This window comes from Fukomys damarensis, unplaced genomic scaffold, assembly GCF_012274545.1.
Source record: "Fukomys damarensis isolate Sample0158 unplaced genomic scaffold, DMR_v1.0_HiC HiC_scaffold_23, whole genome shotgun sequence".
Classification (NCBI taxonomy): domain Eukaryota; kingdom Metazoa; phylum Chordata; class Mammalia; order Rodentia; family Bathyergidae; genus Fukomys; species Fukomys damarensis.
Window position 1 is genome coordinate 63,663,450 of NW_022900935.1, and position 10,244 is coordinate 63,673,693.

At 49.8% G+C, this 10,244-nt stretch overlaps 1 protein-coding gene across 8 annotated transcripts in view; it reads left to right on the top strand.

Annotated features, from left to right (window-relative positions):
• Rptor (regulatory associated protein of MTOR complex 1) overlaps nucleotides 1–10,244 on the top strand; it is a 348,014-nt gene that overhangs the window by 286,018 nt on the left and 51,752 nt on the right. For 7 of the 8 annotated variants that reach the window (XM_010618589.3, XM_010618590.3, XM_010618587.3 and 4 more), the window contains 4 exons: nucleotides 1,664–1,804; nucleotides 5,310–5,427; nucleotides 6,313–6,453; nucleotides 6,984–7,142. In XM_010618589.3, the coding sequence (XP_010616891.1) occupies nucleotides 1,664–1,804; nucleotides 5,310–5,427; nucleotides 6,313–6,453; nucleotides 6,984–7,142 (559 nt within the window). The remainder of the gene's footprint in view (nucleotides 1–1,663; nucleotides 1,805–5,309; nucleotides 5,428–6,312; nucleotides 6,454–6,983; nucleotides 7,143–10,244) is intronic. The other variant, XM_010618588.3, reaches the window with a different exon arrangement.

The window sequence follows — 10,244 nt, forward strand, 5'->3', positions numbered from 1 at the left end:
GCCAGCAGAGAGGCCGCCCATATGGCTGTTTTCCCTAAGTGGCCACAGAGTTGGCCTGAGCATCCTCACAGCCAAAGAAGGCAGAGCCAGTATCCCTGAGGTAACTGAGAGGGTTGGTCAGAGGAAATGCTGTTGTTCCCAGCCTGAGGCCAACAGGGCAGCCTGGGCTGGCCCTGCAGCATGGATTACACCCGGTCACATTTGCTGCTCAGAAGTGTGCCTTGGAGTGGGAGGAGCTGAGGACATAAAGGCCTTGTCCAGTGCCAGCAGGGCTTGAGGAATGGCTGGGGTTGGCTCCTTGGGGAGCAGGGAGCCACAGGGCCAAGGGAGGGTCATCTTGCTCACAGGCCTCACGCCTGAGAAAGTACAGGGAGAGGTGGATAGAGGGGCTGTAATAACAGGCAGATTGGCTAGGGAGGGGTGGGCAAGCTCAGAACCTTCAAACAGCTTTCTGGAACACAGGACCCCTCCCAGCTGTCATGCTCACCCATGTGGCTGATCACAGTGCTGGTGATCTGGGCTCTTGCCTGTCTCCAGGTCAGTGAAATACATAGCACTTTGTCCCTCCTCTCCTGAGTGCTTCAGGCCTGGCCCCTTGCTGAGTACAGGTGTGTCACTAACGGTGTCTGGGCAGTTCTGTAAGGCAAGACCCTCCTTGGCGCCCTCTTCTTAGGATGACCTGATTCCCTTCTCCCATGCTCTGCTCCTTCATCGGGCTCAGAGCCACCTGGGGTTCACATGTGGACTGAAAGGAGTAGGGAGCGCATGGGCTCAGGAACAGCCCCCTGGACTGGCGTGAGGGTGTTGTGCCCAGATACTCCTGCCACTTCATGAATGTAGACTGGGAAATGCAGAGCCTTCTCAGGGCCTGAAGCCTTCTGTTCATACCATGGCTCTCAGGGTGACAGATGCTCATAGTGTGGGGGTTAGGAGCCACCAGACTTCCCATCCTGTGCCACTATTTCTCTGAATGCATCCAAGTGTGTGTGCTCACTGACTGTTCTACAGGACAAAGTCTTAGCACCATTTGTTGAAGTTCTAGGATTCTTGTATGTTACTTCATTGACTCTTCCCACAGCCTCAGGCGTGATATGTTGTGGTGCTCCTTCTAGAGATAAGTGGAAGCTCCACAAGGTTGACTTCTCCTCCCAGCCCCCACTCCAAGATCACACAGCCTTGGAGGCAAGAGCTGACCAAGGTCTCCAGACATCATGACCAGCCAGGTGTCATTCACCTCGCTCCCTCAGTCCCCAGGAGCTTGGCACACTCTAGGCCTCCTCTCTAACGTTCTCTGTCCCCAAGGCCCATGCCTTCACCACTTGCCTCTCCCTCCTTTCCATGACCCAGCCCAGCCCTCTCAGTGCTTCTGTTTCCACCACAAATCCTGTGGTTCCTGGCTGGCCCATCAATTCCAGAAGAAACACAGTTCCTGCTTCAGCTCCCTGGCCCTTGGCCTCAAACTGGCTTCCTCTCCTATTTTTGCTCTGTCAATATGAGTATAGCTCTGGGCTCAGAGTGCTGTTCAATAGTAGTTGTGGAATTGAATTGAGCTGTGCTTATCTGAACCGAATTGGATTAACTTGTAGGCAGTCTTGTCAGAAATGCAGACAGTAGACACACCAGCCGTGGGCATGTCTGTGACTCCTAGTCCTCTGCCTTGCAGGTCCGCTGTGCAGCTGTCTTTGCACTTGGCACATTTGTGGGCAACTCTGCTGAGAGAACAGACCACTCCACCACCATCGACCACAATGTAGCCATGATGCTGGCCCAGCTAATCAATGATGGGAGCCCCATGGTCCGGAAGGTATGTGGCCGTAACCCTTCAGGCAGCTGCAAGGCATCCTACACCACAAGGGCCAAGCCAGCACTACCCTATCTGGGTCAGCAGAGACACTTTACCCCTGCATGCATCGTGTGAATGCAGATCACTCAATGCCGATTTATCAAGTATGTTTCTTCATTACACACTCATGTGCCTGCTTCATCTGAGGGTAATTCACAGGCTGTGCCTCCTGAATCTTGTATGGTAGACTCCTTTCTGCCTGGGGCACATGCAGATGTCATCACACCCCGAAACAGGAGTGGCCCCCAACAGATGACAGCAGGTGTGTGTAGTGTGTCCCATGCCTTGTCTGCCAGTGACTGCATGAAGCAGTTTTGTAGACTTTGAAAGCTCTTTATCTGTTTAGACATAAAAATATCATGGATTATTGTCCATGGTTTCAAATTCTGTGAAAACCTATCTCCACACAACCTAGATTTCCTGCTTCTATCCCAGCTAGAAAGGTGTGCTGGGGAGAAACACTGTGGTTTTCTGGTGGTTTCATGGCAAACCCAGAGGATGCTCTTGAGCAGAGAATGTTTACTGGGAGGATGGGAAAGCAAAACCACCCACCGGTAACCGCAGATCTGTATGTTACCAGCTTCCTTCATGGTGGTTCTAAGCAGTTATATTTGGCTCCCCTCTGAGATGGACCTGTCTGGAGTTGGCTGTGACTGGAGCAGGCCACATGACTGACTTGGGAGGGATGTGTCTGAGCACATTGCTTCACCCGGGCTCACATAGAGAGGATGCATTGCACCTCGTGTTCTCTTCTGAAATTAACCCAGGTCCTGTGCCAGATTTTCTAATGAGATCTTAAAATGGAAAGTCAAGTTCCAACAGCCCCTGCCCTGGGACCTCGGTGTCTTTGAGTTCTGAGGTCAGCAGCTGTGAGGTCTCTGGACCTGGCTTCCTACAGCCTGTGCTCAGTTTTTCCTTGTCCCATGTTGGGTTGCCTCAAGTGGACATCACTGAAAAACGTAGCAAATTGGTACTTTGTTTTATTGTCTGTAAAAATTCTGTCTAAAGTAAGGAAAGGCTTTTTCCTTCTTTGCAGAAACAATTTAAAAATAGAAAGGATGATAACTGAAGTGCTCCCTTGAGTTTCCAGTATGGGGAGAGCGGTCCCCAGGTCTCCAGAAACCCACATGGGGTGCTGCCTGACAAGCCCTCCAGTGCATCTGAGCACTTTCACATCACCCTATTTGCACTATCATGGCTACCTAAGTGTAATCAAATACAAAAAAGTTTAAAACTTAATGTTTCAAATGATCTATTTATTCTTCTCTTCTGTTTGTGGTCTCTCCTGTGCCTTTGAAGAGCACAGGTCCTGGACCCTGGAGCACTCAGGTAGCGCACACCTCCACATGGGCAGCCTCGGGGCTGCACGCTGTCTGTCCCCTGTGGTCTCTAGACACGGCACTGTCAGCCACGAGAGCAGCTGAGTCTCAGAGCTGCTGCTGACCCAGGTTCAGCTGTGTGAAGCCCTGGGAAGGGCCCTTTCTCCACTCATTTGCTCACACTGAGCTTCACACATGAGCCCTGCTCGTACTGGGCTCCAGAAGAGGTGGACAGGAGCCTCAGCTTTAGGAGCACAGAGCCTGCAGACAGATAGCCTTTGCAGCACACTAGTGCAGCCTCCCAGGGTGAGCTGTGCTCTTGACTTTCCCTTGACCAATAGGCTCACACTCCATGGCTTTCTATCAGCCAAAGGGCCGAGACCTTGGTGTGCACTAATATCTTTGAGGGCTAACACTAGGTTTTCTCACTTTACATCCAAATGAGGGGGCTCGACCCAAGTGTAGCCTCCCCTTCCCAGGAGGAGTCCTGTGGGTGTTTGCTTATTCGAGGCTGCACTGGGCAGCATCTTACTCCCTTGCACAGGGAAAGAGGGGTAGGTCCTGTGGTTATCTGGGGAGCCTGTGGTATTGACTTGGGCAGTTGTCAACAAGCATTAGCTATGGGGTATTGGCAGTGGCTGAGGAGATTGGCAGGTGCCCCCGATGCGTTCAGCCTCAGTCACAATGGGGGTGGGGGTACAATGCCAAGGTCTAACCTACGCAATAGGACTTGTGGTTCCCTGGCACAATCAAGAGGTTGCTACTGGGTGTGGTGGCGCACGCCTGTAATCCTAGCACTTGGGAGGCTGAGGCAGAGGGTCATTTGGAGTTCGAGGCCAGCCTGGGCGACACAGTGAGTTCAAGGCCAGTGCAAACTACGTAGTGAGACCCTGTCTCAAAAAAAAACAAGAGGTGCTGGTGGATCTGAATGGAAAGCACAGCACCAGCAGATGATGGGGCAGGGTGTTAGGGCTTCAAATGGAGGCTCAGAGCCAACAGGCGGGAGAACCAGCCTGGAGCTAGAGAAGAGATGGGGCGGGGGTGGGTTGTGGAGCCAGCCAGATATGTCTAAAAAAAAAACAAGAGGTGCTGGTGGATCTGAATGGAAAGCACAGCACCAGCAGATGATGGGGCAGGGTGTTAGGGCTTCAAATGGAGGCTCAGAGCCAACAGGCGGGAGAACCAGCCTGGAGCTAGAGAAGAGATGGGGCGGGGGTGGGTTGTGGAGCCAGCCAGATGTGACAGGTGAAAGGCAAGGAGTGGATGAGGCTGAGGCAGGAGAGAACATCCAGGAGAGGAGAGCTGCCCACAAAGGGAGCCGAGGGTGCCTGTCCAGGGCTCATCTTGTCTGGCTCCCCAGGAGACCTCAGCACTTAACAGAGGTCTCCCCAGCCTTAGGAGTAGGAGCACGGAGGAGTGGGTGCAGATAAATTTGTCAGAGCCTTATGAGTAGCAGCAGGAAAAAGTATTCGCTTTTATAAACCTGCTTTCCATTTTGTTTTCCCTAAAGATCTTTCAGAAGTCCAAGAACTCATGTTGTAGCATTAAACCTCCTAAAAGAGATAGAAACTGTGCCTGTTTCCTTGGATTGAACCACTTGGGCCTAAAGATCATATTTTTGTTCTAGGGTTTTTTCTCATTCCCTCTTAGAAACTGAAATCTAATATAGCTATGAACATTATGCACTTAATGAAAAGAGCCTGCACCGGGTTCTCAGATGTGTCCTACTTTGGTCTGGTTCTCTGGACTGTGGGGTCAACTTGAGAAATGCATCTTTCAGCCCAGGGTTGCAGGACTAATTATAAACAAGAGGCCATGAACTCTCATACCTCACCCACTCTGGAGGTGTGAGATCTACACCGTGGCCTCAGAAATTCTCAAGTTGCTTTATTCCACCCTACCAGTGAGTAAGCAGGTTCCGGCTGGTGTGCAGGCCATCCCACGGAGGCCCTCCTGAAGCCCTGGTCAGCAAGCTTGACAATGCTGCTTGCTCCAAGGCTGCATGCATGTTGGTTTCTGACTGGGGGCATTCTTGCTCCGCCCTTGCCTTCCTACTTCCTTCCTGATGCAGGTATTGGGCCTTAGCTTGTAAGTCTACTGCCCAGTCAGTTCCCACCCACGTAACTGTGCCTTCTCTTTCTTGGCAGGAGCTAGTAGTGGCTCTGAGTCATCTGGTGGTTCAGTATGAGAGCAATTTCTGCACAGTGGCCCTGCAATTCATGGAAGAGGAAAAGAACTACCCCTTGCCTTCTCCGGCAGCCACAGGTACCTCAGCTCTTGGGACCCAGGGACTGTCTCCGCCAGCCTTCAGCAGAACTGTCAGCAGTTACAGTCAGGCCAAGTCCACACTTGGGTTTCTGGAACCTTGCTCTGGGTGAGCCCCATTGTTCCCACCGTCTTGGGCACTTAGCAGAATGCAAAGTACAGGAAAAGGGGCCACACTGACCCTCTCACTCTTTTCTTTCCATTTTATCTGTCTTGGAAATCAAATTTGTGGAAATCTTGAAGGATAGCAAACCTTCCTCAGTAGTGCTTTGCAGAAAAGAACATTAGCCATCTTCCTGTGATGAGCAGTTGAATCAGTGTTGTTGCTTTCATGTTTCGGTGAGTCATGTTAGGAAGCTCCTCTGCTCGTATTTGTCCTTTTCACAGGAAGATGCAGTCATCTTTTACATTTATATTTCATCACCTGTGCACCGCCCCTCCCTCCAGATCACAGTAAAGAGGGCTCATGATTGATAACCAAGCACTCCTGCTTTTAGGCGGGGGAGTGGGGGTGAAAAATGAACTTGGTGGATGAACACACCAGTGAGATGTAGGCGGGGGTCCTGCCAGGGTCCTGGCCCAGCTGGACCAGGAGGCATTGCTGTGCTGTTGCTGCAGGGCAGCAGCCCATGGCCCGCACCAGTGAGCACCTTGTGTGAACTTGGAGAGGCACAGTTGCAGTACTGCCCCACATCATCTTCTGTAATGCTCACAGAACTGTATACGATCAGTCCTCTGCCCGAGGGGTGCTAGGCTCATGTCAGGGTCTCACTGAGATACCCTCCCTCTCTGTCCGTGCTTGGTCCTGAGGCCCTTGCTGCACCCTTGAGGGAGGCCATACCCTCCCAACCTGAAGCCTGTCTTTTCCTTCTTCCTCTTTTCTAGAGGGGGGGAGCTTGACCCCAGTGCGAGATAGTCCATGCACTCCCAAACTTCGTTCTGTGAGCTCCTACGGAAACATTCGAGCTGTCACCACCGCAAGGAGCCTGAACAAGTCTCTACAAAATCTGAGTTTGACAGAAGAAGGTAAGACCCTGGAAACTGGGCACTTGGGTTGGGAGGGTTTGGGATGTTACTTTATGGAGCTTTTACCTAAGCAAGGGCCACTCTACCTCTGCTCTGTTCCCTACCGTAAACTGCTGCCCTGGTGTCCCTTTACCAGTGTGGTGACTGGCCAGCTGTTCTTGGGTCTGGAGTCTTCTACACCTGTAGTAAAGGTGTAGTTGTGCACCCAGAATGGCCATGGGTACCTCCAGGCTTGCAGAGAAGCCTGAGCAAAGCTGGTTCTCCTCAGCTCTACTAGAGAATGCAGTTGCAGAGATCAGGGTAGGGCATGCCTGTGTTCACACATGCACCCACGTGTGTGGCAGTGTGTGTGCACATATGCCCAGGTGTGTCCCTGTGTGCACACCTGCATATGTGTATCTGAGTCCACGTGTGTGGTGAGCATTACTTTTCTGAGAAATGCACATGTTCTCATCAGTTGAACTCTTAACTGTATGATGGGAAAGAGGGCCCTGGACACCAAGCTAACACCATCCCATCGTTTCTGATAGCAGGTGGCGCAGTGGCCTTCTCTCCCGGGAATCTTAGCACCAGTAGCAGTGCTAGCAGCACCCTGGGCAGCCCAGAGAACGAGGAGTACATCCTGTCCTTCGAGACCATTGACAAGATGCGCCGCGTGAGCTCCTACTCTGCACTCAACTCCCTCATAGGTGAGTCAGGTCACATAAATGGCCTGAGCTATTTCAGTTGATCAGGAAAGAAAATATTAACTGGGACATGTGGAAGCAAAAAGCATGTCCTGCTGTGGGACTGGCTTGCAGGTCAGTATAAGAGGACATAAGCGAGGCCATATGTCCTGCAGGAGGGCTGCCAAAGCATCCATCTATCTTTGTTGGACAAATGAGCACCCTCATGTGTGCCAAACCCCCAGCAGTGTAGAATGGCGGCTCTGGCTAAGAGTTTTTGTCCCCAGGACTCATGCTGGTTCTCACATGGGAGCAGAATCAGGTGCTGCTGGCATAAAGTGGGTGGAAGACCATGCCCTGCAGTGCCCAGGAGGCCCCCAAGAGTCAGCCTGAGAGATTGAGGGCCTGCTGCAGAGGCAGAGGAAGTTGCTCCCCTCTGAAGATCCTTGGCACCCCACACACACACCACCCCTACCAATCCCGCATTTGACCTGCACTGCCCAGAAGCTGGAGTTCAGTGTCCTGCCATGAACCACAGGCTCCTGGTTCTGACCCCCAGGTTGCTGGCCCTGGCCCAAGAGGAATGGGAAATCACTCTGTTTCCTCATTGTGTGCTTGTGTTCATCTTCAGATTGCTGTAACACATTTAAGGCCTCACTGGGCAACCTCATCTCTCTTATTCTAACCCCCAGCATGGTTTTTAGGCTTCACTGGAATTTTTTAAATTAGGAAACATTTTGAACATATGAAAATGACAGAGATTAAAACCAGAAACCTGTGTGTTATGTTCCCAACATAGAAAATTAGAGAGTTGCAGCCCCAGTGCCCTCCCCACCCCACACTGTCCTGCTGTCCTTCGATCCCTGGATCCCTGGCAGGCACCAGGTACCCCTTGGAGGCCTCTAGCTTTGCCACTGTGTGACATGTGACCTTGGCCTGTGTCTTTCACTCCACTTTGGTGTTTGTATTTATCCCTGGAGGGCATCACAGTTTTGTTCATACACCTTCACTTTTTGCCACAACTTAATTTTTTGTCCACCTGTTGAGGGACACTAAGGCTAGTTCCCATTTCTTCTTTTTCCTTCCTTGTTTTATAAGCAAACTTGGGATTTGGCCCCCAATACCTCTCCGCTGCCCAGCACTCTCTCCTTCTTTCTCTACCTGTGCCCTGCTGGGCTCCTAGGCCCTGGACCATCTTCTGCTTCCATGCATTCCTTGGCCCCTGCAAAGAACCTCCTTCTCTAGCAGTTCCTGACTGCTCCTTGGACCCCCAGAACCCTGATCACTTGGCCTCTCCACAAAAGCCTCCCACTCCACACTGATGTAGACTTGCTTTCTGATTCTTCGGCTGCTTTCCTGCTGTGTTTTTCTCCTGAGAACTCATTACAACCAGATTTATTCTGTATTTACCATTTATTTGGTCCGGATTTGTCTCCCAGCCCTGCCCACATTTGAGCTGACACATGCTAGGTGCTCAGTACATGTGTAAAGGAATGTGCTGGAATTAATTCACATTTCCCCTGATTGTAATGAGGCAAGGCTCATGTACTGGCCTCTGTGTCTCCACTTCTGCAGACTGTGTTAAATGCCTGCAGATGTTACTGTATGTTGCTGTTCTTTCATTAATTTATAGGGGTCCCCACAGCTCTGGGTACTGATTCATGGTTGATGTACTATTAAATACATTCCATAGTCTGTGACTTTATGCTATCTGTAGCACTACATTACTTTTACACTTTTTCTTTCAACTTGTGCTTTTTGTGTCTTGAATTTTTTCTTTCCTTGCTGTCTTGATATTCTAAAATTTTAAACTTTCCTTTGTTGTACTTAGGAGTCAGGTGCAGGGGAAGGGCTCGTCCCTGCTTCTCCCCAAAGGCCTTGCCAGTTGTCTCTGTGTTCTTCCTCATAACCTCTGTCCTTTCTCCAAGAGTTGTTTGTTTGTTTTATTGGGTGGGGGGTGTTTTGGTACCAGGAATCTATCTCAGGACTTTGCACTTGCCAGGCAGGTGCAGCACCACTGAGCTAAATCCCCAGCCCGTTCTGCAAGAGTTTTTGGTGTCCCTTGTCCAGTCAGGCTCCCACACCCTGGAGAACTGGGGCAGCTGCCCCAGGGGCTGACATTCTGTGTAGAAAGCGCTGAGTTGAGTGGGGACAGACACTGAAGCAAGGCATCACTTTGTTCTTCTACATTTTCTTGTTGATTCTTAACACTTCGCTCTGCTTTATAAATGTGTATAATTTTGTAAATTTTGTTTCTCTTTCCACAACAACCTCATCAGAATGTTGTTTGGATTGATGGATCCACCTGAGCAAACATTGCATCTCCAAGCCCTGCACAGGTGTCTTTTTCTTCGTTTAAATCTCACTTAATGACCTTTAAAACAGTTTATAACTTTTTGCATGAAAGTCAGTCATTTTATTCAAGATACCTTAGTAAGTTGGTTAGTTAGTTAGTTTGTGTTGAGATGGGGTCCTGCTAAGTTGCCCAGGCTGACTTCAAACAATCCTCTTGCTGTCCTCCTGCCATGGCCTCCTGAGTAGGGAGAACAAGATGCATGCCACCACCCTACTAGGGTGTGTGTGTTTTAGGTAATACCACGGCCCCCCGCCATTTAACTCTTCTGTTGCTGGGCCAAAAAAAAAAAATCAGTATGTCTGTTTCATCCCTAAGAAAAAAGGAAAGATTTCTAACTTTATATCTTCTTGCCATTTTTCTCTGTTGCTTGGTTGCTGGGAATGCAACCGAGGGCCTCACACACCCATGGCAAGTCCAGCTCCAGCCTCTTTTCACCTTTAAAAACAATGTTTGCTGTAGGTTTTTTTGGTAGATATCAATATGGGTTTTTAGATATTTCCATCTACTCTCATTGATCAAAACTTTTATAAGAGGAAATTCTCATTTGTTCTAGCTGGTTAAAAGATTTTTTTTTTTCACAAATGAAACAAATCTCATTGAATTTATTTCTATGTGTTTTGACTTTGTCCTATGTTTTTCACTTTATTAATGTGGCAGATTACATAATGAGGATATCTTGTTAAACCACCACCCATGTGTTTCTGGGTAAACCCACCTTGGTTAATTTTAACATCATTGCATAAGTTTGTCTTTTTTTTTTTTTTTTTGTT